The 19305-nt window shown below is 38.5% G+C and overlaps 1 protein-coding gene across 2 annotated transcripts in view; it reads right to left on the bottom strand.

The window, feature by feature from the left end:
• ZMIZ1 (zinc finger, MIZ-type containing 1) overlaps window positions 1-19305 on the bottom strand; it is a 156712-nt gene that overhangs the window by 118486 nt on the left and 18921 nt on the right. For both annotated transcript variants that reach the window (XM_009998124.1, XM_009998123.1), the window contains exons 2-3: window positions 18980-19093; window positions 6592-6697 (exon numbers count right to left, since the gene is read on the bottom strand). In XM_009998124.1, the coding sequence (XP_009996426.1) occupies window positions 6592-6697; window positions 18980-19093 (220 nt within the window). The remainder of the gene's footprint in view (window positions 1-6591; window positions 6698-18979; window positions 19094-19305) is intronic.

The following is a 19305-nucleotide window of genomic DNA, read 5'->3' on the forward strand; positions in this document are numbered from 1 at the left end:
AAAGAGTGATTGAAAGCAACAGAAATCTTATCTGGAAAATTCCAGTTCCAGACCAAGTGAAAGTGAGTTACGCACACTAGGAAAATATACCACCAAGGAATTTCAAGTAGCAGCCTCATGAAAATCCAAGGCACACACTAAGAAAACAGCAGAGCTAGCTTGTTGTATAGTTGAGTCTCTGAATTTTTCTGAAGTGCTACAGTAAAGGCATTAGTGCAAAAATGTTCCAATGTGGGAAGAGTGTTTTACTGCTATATCTCAAAAAAGTCAGCATTGGTACCATGGTAACGAGGGCTTGTCAAATGTCAAAAAGAACAGGCCAGATAAACCAGCTGATGTTTTGGCTAGACAGAATAAAAAAGGAGCAGTTCAGCCATGCAACATCCTTTAGGTGTTCAAGTGCACAACAGAGTAGCCAATGCAAAAAAGGAAGTAAATTTCTCTTCAGGAAAATAATACCTATCTAGTATGTCACAAGGCCCTAACACTCACATTAAAGATGAGGAGGAATTGCCAACCCAAGGGTAATGAAAATGTGACACAAGTATGATTGTGTTTCTTCTAAGAGTGAAAGGCAGACAAAATGCATTGGCAGCAGACATCTCCAAGGAAGGGAACAGCTCAAAGAAATTATGTCCAGTAGGGAAGAGCATCTCTCATCCTGCAGGCTCTTCAGGTGCTCCTTATATTTGATAGCTGACTCCTGACAAGTCGGCCACATAAGCAAGCCAACCTGACAAAGGTTTATCAAGATGCAGAAAAGAATTGTCCAAACTGCAGGTCTTTTACAGTTTTGTTCATAGTAAACTCATGGGTAAGACAAATGGGCAAAGTCCACTGTGCCTTCCTTGTGATCCATCCCCTTTTCTCCAGTCATGTAAATGTGGCTGTTGCAGACCACAGACAGAAACTAATGCTACTTGCCACTAAGTAACATCACTGACTTTGGTTCCCTTTGGTCAAGAGGAGGTGCTGACTTCATTAGCAGAAACTAATGAAATTAACCCCATAATCTGAATTAATTAAGAATGAATTTGCAGTACCCATAATATCCATAAAGAGAGCCTTAGGTGCAACCAGCGTATAACTTGCCCATATATGTTCCAGAACAGAATTATTTAATCTGTATGATAACAAAGTTTAAGTGTCCCAGCTGAAACCAGGGCTTCGCTGCACTGAATAGATACCTGCAGGGGAAGAAGTAGTTTCTGTCCTGTATAATATTGAATTTAATTAAACCAGACAAATAAAAGTGAGATGAAAGATGTATTATTATCCTCGCTTCAAAGATATAAAGCTATGAAACAGATAGCTAAGCAGCCAATGGCACAGGGAGAATCTGTGCAAAGAGCTGGGAAGTGAACCTAGAGATCACCTGAAATGCAGCCAGTTTTCTGCATCAAAAGCTATTTCAGAAGGTAACAGCTAAAAGAAAAATGATGCCTCTATTTTAATGAAGTGTCAAGTAGACAATGTTAGGACACTAAGCATCACTGGATCAGACAGCTGCATGGATATGTAGCATGAATTTAGGAATACACAGATAAAAGGTTCTTAACCAGCTTCCAATTACATTAAGAACCACATTATACAGTCAGTTTCCTATGTTTGAGTTTTATCTCTTAAAAGGCAGTTTGATTTTTCCATTTTCTTTTCCTCTGCTTCCTCTCTCTCTGCTGTCATTCTAACTGAAAACCTACTCAAAGTGCAACAATCCTAATAGTTTGGGATTTCCCCCTTATTTCAATAATTTATTTAATTCACACCCATATGTTTTCGAGCTCTTCTCATTCTAAGTTGCTTATTTGTTAGTGTTTACATACATTTCCGAAGTCCATTCAGCTTTCATTTAATGAACCAAATTCTTCTAACTTTGCCCTCATAAACCTGCCTACTTGTTCTTCTTATCAGCCACTTTCCTAAGTACAGGTACAGCATTTGTATTTCTTCTACAGTAATGTGAGACTACTTTGACTTGACTGATTTGCTCAAAATCTTTGGTGTGAGGCATGAGACTGACAATTCCTATGGTATTTGTTTCCAAACGCAGGCATGTTGATCATTCAGGCCCTTCAAGCTGGAGGGATGTCATCAGCCCTGGTGGTAGTAATTTCCATTCTATAGTTGTAATCCTTTCGGTCTCCTTGCCTCAGCAGATAATGTGAACATTACTGGAAAATTAGGCAAAATGTTCACCCAGCCGTACTGTCCCCCCATAATCTAGAGGTTATCTTTACTTTCTACCTTTTACTACTTCATATTGCAGCCTCCTTTCTTCTTACATTTCTGCAAGTTTGATTTGATAATACACCAGTGTACACTTTGCACAATCCATACTTCTGAAACAAGGCAGCAAAACATGTTAGATGCTATACCCTAATCAGGACATGCCTTAGGTCTCAGAGTCTTGTCCAGCGATGTTTTAAAACCACCATTTTCCAGCACTCTCAATGTAACTCTCTTTATTAACTCAGGGTCTAATTTATTCACAGCTTTGGAATCGGATCCACTAAGAACAACCCTATTATTTTACAGTTATATTATATCACAATTATCAAAGCTAAAGAAACAAACAAAACAATGTAAAAATGCTCAAATATAGTAAAGTTTTTGCTTGTGCTTCATATAAAATTAAGATTATTAAGCAATGCTGTCCTCAAAAAGTCAAAAAAAGCACACCAGATGGAGCCTAGGGGACCAAAAACAAAGCAATATCAAAAAGGGGTTGTTATCTCTGCTATCAAACATCTAACGCGAGCTACCCATCCAAGCTATCACAGCATTTGTTTGCTGTAGCTTCTCAGTGATTGCTAAAGTACCTTTTCTGCACATTTCTGCCCTCAGGCTCCTTCCTCTCTCTCTCTTTACAAAGATACTGAACAGTGTCCTTTTTTTCTGACAAAGCTCCCTGTATGATCTCATCCTGTCGTCCCCTTGTCTGGCCTGAGCTTGGCCTCCTGACAAAAGCAAAAGTAGCTACAAGAGCAGTACAGTTCAGTAGCTCGATTGAAAAAAAAAATCAATTTTTTTTTTTTTTTTAATTAAACACTCTGATCAGTGAGCTCCATTTTACTTGAATAACAAACCCTAAAAATAAAGGTACCAAATAACTTGAAATCTACAGGAAGGACAAAAGCAGCAGATAGCATGCTTAGAAAATGTCCAAGCAAGCACTCTTCAGAAAGAAGGTCTTCTTTAGGCTTGATGAAGAAAAATGGAACACCCATGTGCTCACATCCTAAGAGCCATTAAGATTGCTGCAATTTGAAAGCAAATGAGCAGGCAGCTAACCTGCTTGGCCATTCCCTATAGGTGTCACAACATGAAAAAGGAATTTGCTATGGAAGATTTGGGGAGCAGCCATCATCAAAAGAGACACGTGTATTTTGAAGGCTTTGTCATTTGTCTTAAGTGTAGGAAATGCTGTATTTGACCTCCTGTTGAGGCTGCAGACCAGATAGAGCAGCACAGGCTAGAAAAGTAAAAGGAAGCACAGCTACTATTTCAGGTACAAACATCATTAGCAATAATCATCATGCCACACAGGTCTTCGCCCCCAAGGCAGTCCCCAAAATAATTTGTATTAGCTAATTGTTAATTATCTCAATAGCCAAGTAGCACAAGACGACAAAGCAGAACATCTGTTTCAGCAACACTAAATGGTACTGGATGGGAAATGCTAAGGAGCTGCCTTCCCCTAGGTGAGGCTGTTCCTCCTCAGCTCCAGCCTCTCAACTCTCCTTGCTTCCCCCTATGCTTGTCTGCACTCTGATCTGTCATCTACTACTCTGTCATCACTCTTCAACCTCTTCAGCTTAGCAGAGAGTTACCACCAACATTATTTAAACCAACTAGGATGAAACAGCATGGGGCAAATTGCATGAGCCAGGGGTGTGGGGAACCCGCAGAGTTGAGCCAGTCAGGCAGCTGGCTGCTCTGCCCTCTTGCCTCAGGCTTCAGCACTTTTCAATTGGGCATAACCAAAACCCTCAGGCACTGCCACAGGGATCCTCACCCTCCTGGGGCCATGCAGAGCACCAGTTAAACAGAAAGCCATACCAGCAAAAGCTCTTCTGCCAACACAGGTCCCTGAGGAAGCTCAGACTGGGAATCACCAGAGAACAGAAGCAGGACTACCAGTTGCACAGGTTCAGCTGCCTCTGCAAACAAGCAGACCTGAGGGACATGAAGCTAGGATGATCCACCTGCTCCACAAAGCAGAGCTGCAAAGCCTGCCAGCCACCCAGCCTTCAGGACATCAGTCAACAAACCTTGTCCTAAGCTGTAATGAGGTATTATTAATAGTAGATGGCCCTTGAAAGGATTTGGTGCAAATATTTTCCCCACCGTTCACCTACTCAAATGTGTTTTAATTAGAGAAGGTTTTCTTCTCCTTACATTTCAGAATGTCAGAGACTCAGAGACTAAACAATATCGATTAAAAATGTTTCCAAAGTGATCCCTTTGGCAGCATTAAATTCATACTTGGAGGAATTAATTAAAACCATTGTAAATTCCCCCTAAGCTTGGAGGGAGGGAAAACCAAATGCTTATTCATTTTTTAAAATGCCATTTGGTATCTAAATCAGGGAACTTCTGTAGGAAAGTGCTTAAGGTCTTTTTCTATAGATGAAACAGACAAAAGGAGTTACTCAAAACAACATGTAAACACCCTTTACAACAACTTAAGCAAATGATGAGAGGCAGCTTTCAAGAATGTGATATCCTTAGAACAAGGGCTATGTGTGAAATCTCAGAAAATGCGTGATGGTATACCCCAAAATCAGAGACAATAAGAGCATGAAAAACCGCAATGTGGTTGGACATGATGAAATCCCTGGAAAAACTGGTGAAATAACTGTATACACGGTAAAACTCAAGTAGCTGTGAAATCAGATATTTAAGAAAATTGGAAAAAATTTAGTTGTATATGCAACTGGGAAATAGGAAGAAAAGCAACAGACTTAAAAGGCTTTAGAATACGATGAGAGAACAGCAGATTATTTCATTACCAGCTTTTGCAGTTTTTTATCAATTAACAATGGAAAGACTTAAATCTGTACAGATTGCTACAATCATGAGTTGTGGAAAAAAAAGTATATATTCCCAAAAAGTAATTACTGGTAGAAATCAAACCCTGACACTGGGCTTTTCTAGGATGTGATGACTGAGCAGCGGTTTTCAAGACTATCACCTCATCCAAGCTCTAAAGGAAAAGGGCTGCAAGTGTGAAAAGATCTAAAGATTCACAACCTCACCTTCACTAGCACACTGCTAGAGACACACCTCAGGAAGAACTGGAGAGAGAGGGGGCATGACTGCTTTTAGTAGGTATATTTTCAAAGGAAATCAAGTTTTCATGTCTCACTTAATGCACTCATAGCTGGAATTCTCATTTGACAAGCTTTTTCAAAAAATCAAAGAGGAAGAAATGTGATAGTCAACTATTGGAGAAACGTAACAAATTCAGAAAAAAGGGAAATCGCGCCTGGTCAACTGAATGCTTTATCTTCCACACAGTTTTCCCAGATGAAAATCCAACATTTTATTCAACATTTACTAAACTAATTATCCTTTCCCATACAAAAGATAAGTCCAGTGAATATGCCCAGATGTGAAAGCTGCTTTTGCAGGAGGAACTGCTTAGAGGACTTAGGACAAAAGGTAACCATGAATAAAGAAGTTTGAGGCTGATAAAAACTGAAAAGGAACATGAAAAGAAATGTTAACACCAAATCAGTTGACTACAAATTACTGGTTTGGAAGAAGGTAAGCTTTTCTGATGTCCTAAAACAGGGACTGCATACCAGTTTAGTACAAAGCAGAAAAGTTATCCATGCTCAGTCTGGAATGGAACAGTTATCTGCCTGTTTTCCAAGCCAGTGCACATTATGTTGACATTCATCAGCTAAGAAAAGGAGAACCAGAATTAAATGCTCCAGTCAAATCAAACATGTGAGAAGCAGATAGACCTCAAAGTGCATTTTCTACTCTTACTATACAAAGAAGTAACAGCAACACATCATTATCAAATACTACTACTCAATCAGAGCCCTATAACATATTATGACCATAAAATATTGGAAAAATGGCAATTTAATACTAGACTAATAGCATTGCCACCTACTCTTGTCTCAAAATTCTGAAGCTAATGACTAGATGTACGAGCAACCATGATATTTCTTTGTACAGACATAGGCAGTTCAGGAATGGAAGTTTGGAAATAGATATGTCAGGGAGCGCAGAATGAAGGCGAAAGATTTAGAAGTTCACACATGAGGGGAAATCAATGGTTTACCAAGATGGAGGGGCCTGAGTCTGTTCATTCTCATTGTGAAACTACTGAACAACAGTGCTTCTGGAAGTTCCATTTCATCTATGAGATCAAACAGGGCAATGAACAGCACTAGTTGGGGAAAATACAGATTTCCAAAGTCAGAACAGCACATTGACATGCTAAAAGCAGCAGCACTATTACCACCAAATATGTTTTGATTGTTTTTTACAGAATGCAAGACAGTCTCAGGTAGCATTAATTCAGAATAGGACCATCCAAGAATCAGTAGTACACACAAAAAAAAAAAATCCTACCAGCTGATTTGGGAGTGAATTTGTCTCTGTTGGCTGCACATACTGCAAGTAGCCGGTATCCAAGATCCAAGTCAAATCCTTGCTGAGCTGCCACTCGACTAACCACCTGCAAGGGGAAAAGAGAGAAAGCTTCATTAGGAGTTACTTGAGCTCCTTGGAAAGTTACATTAACATGCTTATCAGCACCAATGTTAGGCAACTGAATCTGCTGTGATAACCACAGCACAAAATGGCATCAGGCATTACTCTCTAGCAGTTTCCAGCGCAAGCACAGTAAACTGAACACAGGGGTCTTCTGGTGATCTGGTTATCTGACCACTCACCAAAAGAAAGGCTTAGCAGTTCCATGTGAGTTGAAAAGATAAAGCTTTTCCAGAAGAACTAATGCAACAGAAATTTATGCAGAGATTGTACATAATACTGTAATAGAGACTTCAGGATGAGAAGTCCCTGAGTCGCTATCTGTGTCACAAGAAGTTCCTGGCCCTGTTCTCAAGAGCAGTGCCCAGGTCCTTTAGGTTAAAATGCTCTCCTCCACACTGATGGGCAGTGTTCTGCAAAACTGTGATCACTGTCACAGTTGCTGCATTTCAACAATACTGTATTGGGAAGCACATTTACTACAGTTTTAGAATAAATAGGCTTGGACAAGAAGTATTTGCCAAACACTAAATAGGACATAGTGGTTTTGTTGTAGGTTTTTGTGTGTTGTGTTTTTTTTGTTTGTTCGTTTTTTGTGTTTTGTTTTGGTTTTTTAAAAAATTTTTCCTGGAAATGGGAGCTGATCTAAAAGAAATAGCAAAACTAGGCAAATCAAAGACTAAGGTTAAGGATGAAAAGCAATCAACTCTTTCTCCAGGCCAACAACTCAGCTATGAGCCAAGAATGTATCTGCATGAAAATCTGCATAGGATAAACACAATACCATGGTCACTCTGGCAAACCATGCTGAAGTTATCCACAGGATGACTTCAGACTCAGAGGCACAGATAAAACAGATCATTCTTGACATTGCTATTACTGCTTTGCATTGAAATTGGTTAAGGAATTCCACAAGAAACAGAACACCATTTCCTTGTGTGGAGAAAAAAAAAAAGCTCCTAAGCCAAACAGCTTACAAGAATACCCTTTTCCTACCTCTATCTCCCTCTGAAAGTGCCTTTCTAAATTAATGATACAGCCATTACCTGTTCCCCCAAAAAAGCAACAGTATAGAAGAGAGTGAAGAACCAACATACCTGTTAACTTACTAATAGTAAATAAATTCTGCCATAACTACTCAACACTATTACGTTTGTCTTATTATTCTGATTTTTTTCCAATATTCACAATATTAACAATGAAGAATGAGATTTCTTTCTTAAGAAAGAATTAGCATGGAGAAAGTTCCCAGGTAGATCTTTGTTCTATTGTTCCTATTAATTTATAAATTACAAATTCACATTAATTTATCAGGTGGGAGTGTCCCCTCCCTAATATTTTTTACCCTTCTCAATCTAAAAACTGATCAGTACAAGCCTTCAGGGAAATGAAACAAGAATTTGGAATAATCAGTACAGTAATACATAACCCTAGAACCCACCTACTGTTTTATCTCCTTTTTCTCTTTACAATTTTTAGATAGGAAAGACAAAATAATTTGGGAGAAAGAATACAATTATTTTTTATAAATCAAAACATTTCTAGCTTAGTAGATCAGTCCTTAATCCTTTACACTTAAAAATCTGCTTGTTGTTCATATTCTGGCTAAGACACTGGGTCTGAACTTCCACAAATAAAATAAAATTTAAAAAAAAAAAACACAGGCAAAAGAAAAAAAGCAGAACAACAAGATATTTCATATGTCATGCTAAGTTAGCAATTGTAGTGAAAACTGGTGGGCTGCTATGAGATCTGGAAGACACGCTTGGAAGTACAACTACTACCCTTTCCTACTACCAATATCACCACAATTCAGCCACTGATAGGTACAGGTTAGGAAAGGGATCAGTAGGAAGTAGCCAGAAAGCTCCTTTAAAAAAAAAAAAAAAAAAAAAAAGCGTAACCCTACCTGCTTAAAGACTCCCGAGGGCAATGTCTCATTAATATGTAAACAGTATTTAATCTCCTTCAGGCATCAACTACTGTACCATCAAAGAAGAATGCATTTCAGAATGCTACTGAGGTCTGAAAAACGAAGGAGAAAGAGCCCTCCGATTTTCTGTTTTGAAAAAGCACATTATCATTGAACTATTCATTTTGAAACTAGAGCAGAATGAAGGCAGATACACCTGCACATCTGTGAGCACACAGTAATTTAAGAAATACATTGTTTATATGCTTGGTTCGTTTTAAAACATGAAGCTACAAATACTGAGACCCTGCTGGCCAGAAGCCAAATCAATATTCTAAACTGACATGTCGCAAATTATGGAAAAAATTCTACAAAGTAACTCAGGAAATACAGAGAATCGTAAAACCCTGAGACCAGGAAAGCAAATCTTTGACTGCAATGTCTTCTCTGAATAGATTGCCAAGCCTGGGTCAGTCTGAGTTCCTAACAACAGACTGAGGCTTAACCTGCTACACTCCCATTTGACAACAATTTCCTCCTCTTAATTTCCTCTGCTAAAGAAAGCAATGCTCTGTACTTCACCATGGACAAAAGCAGAGCTTCCAGATGCCATGGCGTGGAGCCCTGACACTGACTGCAGCCGGATAACCGTGGCACAGTCATCCTAACGGCTACCTCAAAGCAGGTGAAGCTATACCTTGGCAAGCACCGCAAGCAGAAGACTAAGCATGAGAAGGGTGGAATCCGAAATTGCAAGTCTAGAGAAGTCAGTCAGTCAAATTATTACTTATTGCTGAAATTTTTCACTAAAAAAAAGCGTGATAAAACAAATAGCAAATTTATTATAGGTTAAAAAAAATATGAAAAAATATCTGAACTTGAAAGAAAGTGTTTCCACTGACAAACTGCACAACTGCCCCCTTCCTCCTCTCAAAAGAACAAAACCCAAAACACTCAGCTACTTAATAGAAAACAGACATGTCTAATAAAATTTCCATTTTGCCAAGAGTCATCTTCCATCTAATTTTTTTCTGTATGCACTCTGCTAAATACAGAAACTGGTCTAAGCATGCCCAGGAGGGCTCTCTCTGGGCCCTTCTCCCCCAGCTCTCAGCTTTTGTACACCACTCCTTAGTGATTGCCTTGGTCAACACACATAGGATGGTTCACTTCGTATTTCCAGTTACTTCAAAGGCTCATGAATTTTTGCATTAACTCTTTTTAAAGTGTTTTTTTGGTGTTTTGTTTTGGTTTGTGGGGTTTTTTTTCCAATTGTGGAAGCTAAAGACTTAAGTTTATTTCAAAATGAAAATCGAACAGAACAGATCATATATCCCCCAAAGACCCTATTTCAGGTTGACTACAACTGAAGTTACACATGGCTCACTCAGTACTTGGAAGGCTTTCCTGCAGTGAACCTGTATGCAAGGGACGACCTGGCCCTTTAAACAAACACTGAGACTCAGAAACAAGATGACAAATGCATCCTTAGGAATATAATCCAAAAAATGAAAAGAACTAACTACAAGACATTTGTTAAGTTTAATACATTCATGTCAGAAGACCCTGTTGAAATTTACCTTAGAGAGTCTCAAGGGAACCCGCCCTGGTAAACCCTGTAACTGCTAATGATTATCTTCAGGAATTCATTCAAGACAGACCTTGGAGGCTAATCAAATCTCTATTTTAAGATGGCAAAAAGGTGAAGTTCAGAAACTACAGGTGTCCAGACAGACAACAAAACAAGCTACTAAACAAATTATTAGGTGTGTAACACAGAACAAAATCATAAATCCATCAGCACAGTGCAATTTCCTTCTTTGATGAGTTAAATGGCCCTGTAAATGTAGAGTAGATAGTGGATATAACATATCTTAACTCTAGTATGCCTTTTGACATTGCCCTGTATAACACTGTTATAACAGAGGAACATAGCCCAGATGACAATAATATAAATTTCTCTCAGGTTAATAATTGATAGTCCTCTGTCAAATCATAACTTGTCCTCAATACAGGTCATTTCTATGTATTCATTTGTGACTTTGACAATGAAACAGAGTAATTGCAAATCTTCTTGATGATAAGGCTGGAGAGTTGGGTGGGGAGAAACTTGATTAAATTCAGCAAGGGCAAGTGTAGAGTCTTGCACCTGGGGAAGAACAACCCCATGGACCAGTACAGGTTGGGGGCTGACCTACTGGAGAGCAGTGCAGGAGAAAGGGACCTGGGGGTCCTGGTGGACAGGAGGATGACCATGAGCCAGCAGTGTACCCTTGTAGCCAAGAAGGCCAATGGCATCCTGGGGTGCATTAGAAAGGGGGTGGTTAGTCGGTCAAAAGAGGTTTCCTCCCCCTCTCTTCTGCTGTGGTGAGGCCACATGTGGAATATTGTGTCCAGTTCTGGGCCCCTCAGTTCAAGAAGGACAGGGAACTGCTTGAAAGAGTCCAGCGCAGAGCCACAAAGATGATTAAGGGAGTGGAATGTCTCCCTTATGAGGAAAGGCTGAGGGAGCTGGGTCTCTTTAGCTTGGAGAAAAGGAGACTGAGGGGCGACCTCATCAATGTTTACAAATATGTTGAGGGCGAGTGTCAGGAGGATGGAGCCAGGCTTTTTTCAGTGATGTCCAGTGATAGAACAAGGGGCAATGGGTGCCAACTGGAACATAGGAGGTTCCACATAAACATAAAAAAAAAACTTCTTCACTATGAGAATGACAGTGCACTGGAACAGGCTGCCTGGAGAGGTTGTGGAGTCTTCTTCACTGGAGACATTTAAAACCCGCCTGGACACGTTCCTGTGTGATGTGCTCTGGGTGATCCTGCTCTGGCAGGGGGGTTGGACTAGACGATCTTTCGAGGACTCTTTCAACCCCTAAGATTCTGTGATTCTGTGAAAGTTTGGTATAAATAATACTGCATTCACAACTGAGACATTGCATTCACTGTCTGTGACAGCTCTGCAGAGTTCCAGATGCCTGAACTCTCAGGGTTGTTGACAAATAGGGGAAAACACTCAGAGTTAGGTTTAATAACAAGAAAAGCAGAGAAATTTGGTTACCAACTTCTTTTCTCTTTGCTGAATTTAAATGCAATACTTTCCCCTCTCACCACCCCCCTTTTTCACGGCTAAGGAGCTACACCATGGCAAGCTCCACTCCCTGCCCTTCTTGTCATCACACCACAAAGTACGGGAAAAATGTACCTCTTAACCTAACAAGGCCTGTTAATCAAGAGAGCTTTATGACTGCTTATTACAAAACTCCCTTCCCATTATGTTGCACTTTCAATGAATCTCTTAACTTGCAGCAGTCAAGAGCACCCCCCCCTGCTGGCATTAGAATGAATTTTACCAATTCAATTTGCTGGCTGCTCAAAACTAAAAATGCCAGCTGATTGCTAGTTCAGACAGCTCTGTGTTCAGCCACTTGTGCGTGCTTGAAATTATCTGAATGCAGTTTGAAGACTACAGCAGAAATTTTGTAATTAGAATTCTGCAATGTAGATGGTAATTTTTCCCCCTCAGTAACACACAAAAATCAGATAAACAGGAAGCACATTGGGGAATTTTGCAAAATGAATAGTGATCTGCCTCAAACAGGAAAAAAGGGGAAAGGGAAGAAGAAATTTGTGGTCTGAAGTCCTGATCTGATGAGACACTCCAGTTGAAGAAGGGCTGCCTCAACAACAGGCAATCAAAGCAGGTGAGAGAAATAACATGTCATTAACTAGATTCTTGCCTTTGATGTTTAAAAACAGGCAATAGGTAGGTTCTGCAAATATAGGAGACTCTACAGAGCCCTCATATTCAAATTACAGTTTTTTAAAAAGACATTTCCTACCCCATTAGGTGCATAAAGATTATATTTTCAAAATAAAATAAACCAGTATCCTTGCCACCTAATACTTTTTCTGACACTTCCTGCAACAGCAAAGTAAACCATGCAGAATGAGGATATCTCCTCCTTCACATCCTCTCTCTCTCCTCTGTATGCCTCTAACATCCATAAACATAGAAGATAAGGTCACTATACTCAAACATCTCCATCTGAAATTTTCTCCCAGAGGGAAATATGCAGGGATTCTGCTTTAATTAAGCCAGCTGATCACTGAGTTGCTGCAATACTGTTGCCATTTGAGTCCTGGCAGACTCTGAATGATGAAACAGCCACCATATGAAGATACTGGAATTCAAAAAGTGATTTAATCTGGACAGCAACACAAATATTTTAAAGCTTTAGAACAACCCATGTCTTGACTAACAAAACTAATGAAAATAAGTTACAAGAAGTGCTTTAGGACACCAGGAGGTCATACAACAACCAGTAATACTGAATTATTTGGTAGCATTATGAGTTGTTCTGAAGCAGAGTGTTCTGTGCCTGCTGGCTGTACTGCGATGGTACAGCACGTACACAGCCCTGGAGTGCTGTGATGCACTGCAGACACATGGTAACACGTGCTTAACAAATGCAGGGAGAGGACAATGAAACCAGAATTTGTTCCATGTGAACTTTTTGCTCTGGAAGTCTTGGATACAAAGACTAAATGCAACATTTCTAGAGCTCTAGTGGGCAGCTGAATCTTGCAGTTTTCTGGGTATAGATATGCTGAACTAACTCTTCTAACTACTCACATTCAGACTCTAAACTGATTTGAAATCTGATTTTTGAATGTCATATGTTCATTTTTGATTACATACTTTTCTGCATTAAACAGAAGGAACCCAGGCAGGCATGAAGTCAAGGTAGCAGCAGATACCTTGTGAACACATTAGTATTAGCCTGACTTTGCTCTTTTTGCTGTCTGAAACATCCTCTTGTGGAAACTTGACATTATTCAATGATACTGTTCTTGGCTTTTTTAAAAAAATAAATAATATTTGTCATTACATGTCAGATGAGCTAAAAATAGAATTCTGTATCATGAAACTGAGCACATATTTTTTTATTTTTCTTAATCTGACCTAAAAATCTCTCCAGTTTCAATTCCAGAATTTTCCAAAGAGAAACACAATGCAAAAGATTATTGTACCATGTATTGATATAACTGAAAAACGAACTTGTAGGAAATAGTTCCACCAGTTTAACATAGATGCTTGTTATTTCACCAACTCTCTTCAGCAATACAGAGATGTACTAAAAGGTACAAGCAAGACAAAAGATTTCAATGAAACCCATTATCTTAAGATAGAATACAACTAGGACTACAACTTACAGGGTTGTTTTTCTTTAAATTACAGAGAAACATTTCTTAAACAAACAAGGTTGATTTTCCCACATCTGATGACTAAGGTAGACCCAACATTTGGAGAGAAAAAACTATAATATTAAGGTAGTGTGGAGAAAAAAAGGATTTTTAAATTACTATTTCAGCATAGTTTTTTTCTGGACAAACTGCGGTAGAAAGTGCCATTTCTTGGATGGAAAGAGAGACTGATCCTAACCATGGTGGTCGAAGATCCCAGTTTTCACTAGAGAAGCCCTGTTACATTCAGTGCTTTGGCCAAGAGCCAGCTCAGATAATTATACCTGCTGACCTAAATTCCTCCTACTATCCAAAACTGTTGTAGTAATGGATTTTAATTTCTTAGACTAAGCCTGTAGTCTGGTTGCAGAGCAGCTGCACACAGATGTGCTTCTGTAGCCCTTTTATTTTCTTCTCAGACATGCTGAAGAGCCCCAAAGAACACTGAACTCTGTGCCATGTCAAGGTGAAGAGAGAGCAAAACAGCACTTTTATCATCATCTGTTGCAGACAAGTCTGTCAATTTGTCTGTCCATTTTGCTCTCAGCTGTCCCCTTGTTTCCATTCTCACTGCAGCACCAACACAAGAGATAGCCAGTACCCTCAGTAGAATCAAAGGTCTTTAATGGAACCATTCTCTACTCCGCAGCTTGCAAGGAAGAAAGCAAATTCAAATCTTACTCCTCTCCTTCCTTGACTATTGTTTTCTTTATAAACTTATATTACCCACTCACTTTGGTCGTTTTCTATACGGGGTGAGCACAAAAAGGTAAGCTCTAGAATTCGTGTCTGCCAGAACTGTATGAACATAACGGTGATGCAATTGCAGTCACATTTTTGAGAGAAAGGGCACAGCTTTTGGGGTTAAACTTATGAAAAAAAATAATTCATTTTTATAGCACAAGCTATAGCTTTACTCATGTTCCCTAAATCTTTTAACTTCGACTTTTTGCATTGTACAGAATTATTCTAGTTTTATTCACAGGTCTTGACAGCATCAACCTACATTCTTTATCACAAGGAGAAGTTATTTCACCTCTGTGAGTGCAGTATTTTATAGTATCCTATACAACAAATGCAATGTATTTAACTAGCTAAACAAAACCATTTACAGGCCTTATTAGACACTGCTCAAGTAAAACTTCAGCTGTTGTACCAAATCCTGAGTTTGTTCTTAAGATAAGAAAAGCATTCCCTATTACACAGCATACCATGTCACTGGAGCCCATAGCAGCAAATTTAACTCCAGTAATATCAAGTACTGCTGATAGGTAAAAATTAGCTACCACTAATCACCAGTACATGTATGAGTGTTGTGAACCCATGATGTCACAATACTCTAATACTCTATTATTCTTGAGGAGAAAAAAAACACCACCAAGGAAAAGTGACCGTATCCAACATGTGCTATCTACCTAACTCACAACATTTCCAAGACAAAGATTTCTGGAAGTGCCGACATTACAATCCAAGAAGAGAAAACACTCTGTAATAGCCTATTCTGTTTATTACTGTCAAAACCAGTGATTCCATAAGTGAAGCTGGAAGCTTTTCTGCAGATGCCCAAGCAGAGTATTCCTAAGATCATTCAGGATCTGTTTGACTGGCAAAGGGAATAGAAATATACTGGTGTTATAAAGTGAATCAGATATTACTGAGAGTGCAGATACAGTGTGTAGGATAAATAGAACTAGTTTCTAAGAACCATTTCTTAAAATTAAAGCACAATTTAAAGATTTTGAGGTGTGGTGGTTTTTTTCTTTTTACTAATAGGATTAAATCTAATTGGTTAATTTTTGTGAAAGCATTATTCCTAAAACTTAAATGATGCAAATAATCTGTTCTACCAAAGATACCATTACATTGGCTATTCATAATACAACAGCTGTTTTGATGCTCTGTCATTACATCTGGTACACTTAAACTTTGCAGTGTCTGAATGGATGGCTTGTTCATTCTGAGAGAGCTTGCTCTTCTGCAGTCATGACATAGTAATGTATTTCAATTTGCAGTACTATATACCATGTTATCTGCTAGTAGGATATGGTAATTCCATACTCCTTGATGGCTCCACAACAGCTTAGCATACCAGTTTTTCCCTGGTCAGAGAGCTAACAAAACAGGATGACATAAAAAAAAATTCTTCTGTACACTACAGAGGAGGAGCCTTGTAAGCAAGCAAGCACATCTAGTATTTATAGAATGTTTGCATTAAATGCACTTGACTTTAGGAATCCACACAGCTCAAATGTTGTAATGATGGGAGAGACTACTTGCTTTAAAAAGCATTTAAAAAAAAATTCACGGAAACTTCAATTTTGAACTTAACTTTAAAGACTGGCAAATCACGGAAACTTCAAGGGAATTCAATTTTGAACTTAACTTTAAAGACTGGCAAAATAAAACAGTAATCTTGTTTTAGTGGTTGAAAAGATTTCATACTGATTTTTCATTTTTCTTTTAGCATAATCCTCACAAAAAAAATCACAATGATAAACACTGTCACCATTAAGAAAAATTGGCTCCTGATAGTAGAGAGGATACAGCTTCACAAGCTAGTGTTAAATGTACTCATGACTTTCCAGTATTTCAGCTCCCTTTTTCTTATTTTCAACTTTCCAAATAATCTGCCTGGAAACAGGCTGCATATCTATCATGTTTGTTAAATAAAGATAGATAAACACATCTTCATGTAAGAGAACAAGCAGTCTCAATGTCCACCCTTGCTAAATTTTGAAGGGGAAAATACCATTTAAAAAGAAGTTATGCAGGAGTAAACTACGAATTAATTTCTCAAAGGGGAAAAAATATAAATAAATGAGACCTTGCCCACTGTAGAGCTACGTATTAGGAAGATACAGGAAGTATCACGCTCTTGGGGTATAACCATGTAATTAAGAGTGTTTAATAGCAAGCAGGAAGAGGGATGTACACAATGAGAAATTAAAGGATATCTTCCTTAGAGGGATTTTTAAATTAGGAAAAAGAAACATATTAATTGCAGCTTATATGCATTCTGTAAATCCTGTGGATTTATCTAACACAAAATCAGCCAACTGGTTGAGTTGCTGTGTTAGGTCCTTGTTAGGAGTATGATGAGATTACAACATGCGCTATAAAGATGCTAGTGCCAGTCGGTCCTACATTGCAGATACTGCTCTCCCATAACAATCTTGGGAAAGGGGAATTCCATACCACCCTGGTCAGATTTTAGGGAGGAGCATAAAGCAAAGCAATACATATTGTTGAAATCTTAACAGAACTTAGATAGCAAGAATTATTTTTTTTTTCCTTTCCTGTCTGAAGAAAAAATTTTCATTACAAGAAACTGATAACCAGGTGTTGTGTGCTTTACTACTCTTTTTTTTTTTTTTTGTGGAGCACTTCCTTCTCACTTTCCCTATGCTCTGAGAAAACAGTGAATCACTAGTAGTCAGACCTTATTTTGACCCTGCACTTGGGCAAGGCTGAAGGTCTACTTATGTAGAAAGAAAAGATTTGAACAAGGAAGTCACAGGTCAAATTTATTACGTTGTAGCAGGGGTCTGCAGAGAAATACTATGCAGAAGCTGCCTACATATACTTGAACTGAATGTCTCCTTTCCCAAATGCTAATCTGAAAATGCTAGCAAAGGTTTTAAAAAGTATAAATATGGTCACATCAGATCTTTTGCACACTTTTTTATTATTGTACTGAAGACAATTTTTACTTCAAACAGAATTGTTAAATATAATATCTTTGGACTCTACTAATTTTTCTAACTGTCTTCAATTGTTATTCTGACTGGAAGAATGATGGTCACCTCCTACTGGATTTATTATCACTTTTTGACACAGAAGTCAGAGGGATGCTATACACTTGCGCACACTCAGATGGACCCATTCTTTAACATTTGGATTTCTAGCAACTAAATCTCAATCTTAGTGTCTGTTTTATATACATCAGCTACAAAGTGCACAAAAATAATCCATGCACTTTTGCCCTCCCCCACCAACACACACAATTATGATCTCTTCATTAAATATTTTTAAATTTCCATTTCCTTTGTGACTACTTATTTATATAAACTTATTCTACAAATTGCTGTGAAGCTTTTGAACACTCCTACTACAGTCAGAATTCCTCTCAAGTCTTAACTCCAAGTAACAATTTTGGACTAGATCTTGCTGCTGGGTGCATGGGAAATAAAACTTTCAACCAAAAAAATGCTGTTGTGTATACAATGAAATATATTTTCAATATAATGAAGTTGCTTTAGGAAATGTCGTGGTCTTAATAAAAAACGAATGGAAAGAAAAGCCCCTGAAGGGGACCTACAGGAAAGCTGGAGACAGACTTTTCACAAAGGCTTGTAGTGAGAGGACAAGGAATAATGGCTTCAAACTGGAAGAGGGTAGACTTAGGTTAGTCATTAGGAAGATTGCACAGGGCAGTGTTCAAAGCCAGGTTGGATGGAGCTTTGAGCAACCTGGGCTAGTGGGAGATGTCCCTGCCAATGCAGGGGTCTTGAATAACATGATCTTCATGGTTCCTTCCAACCCAAACCATTCTAGGATTCTATGATAAGTCAACAAAACTTTTATAATTAGTATGTCAGGATTAGACCTGTAGTCAATACATGTAACAAGGTAAGCTGAACAGGCAAACACGTTCCAGCTGTTCAGCTGGAAGTACAGCATACTTAGGATAGAAGACAAGTAGCCCTCCAATCCCACCACAACTGAGCAAAGGAAAAGTAACACCTGAAAAGATAATTAACTCCATAAGAACACAGCTCATTTGCCAATTTAAAACAATGAAAATAAATATTATATGTGTAGAGCAAGTAACCTAGCCTGGGCACTTGTAAGTACTTTACCTATAAATATTTTTTTCTTTAATGATTTAACTTGCTGTTACTGCATTTGGCTTCCTGTTAAGTAATGGATAAAGTAAGCACTTGTCAAGATCTGGCTTCACATGTTGAAGATAAAATGACAAAAAGCCCACAAAATGCAGATTCTGAAGATCAAAAGTTCCCTTGGCCACAACAGACTGCATATGGTAAAAACAGGAGGATAAGAAACACTGCCTCAGAGGGAGCAAACGTACCGTCAAACAACCCATCAGGCTCTGCTCAAATGGTCTCTGGAAGGCTCTGGGGTCTCCACACCAGTCCAGAAGCTCTGTTGCTGCATTATGGAAGTTTGCAGGGTTCTGTAAGTGCTGGAAAGGGAAGATGAAACAACATAGTTAAATAACATACACAAGCACACTTTTCTATATCACATTAACACAAAGTTTAGAAACTAGCAACAGCATATTATTTGGAAGCAGGACTTTACATTGCACAGCAAACACAGAAAACACTACTTCATTTTCATTAATACTTACAGAGATTTACCAATTTTCTGATACAAACTCATTAGTTAGAGGTG

This window comes from Chaetura pelagica, unplaced genomic scaffold (assembly GCF_000747805.2).
Source record: "Chaetura pelagica isolate M959 unplaced genomic scaffold, ChaPel_1.0 scaffold205, whole genome shotgun sequence".
Taxonomy (NCBI): Eukaryota; Metazoa; Chordata; class Aves; order Apodiformes; family Apodidae; genus Chaetura; species Chaetura pelagica.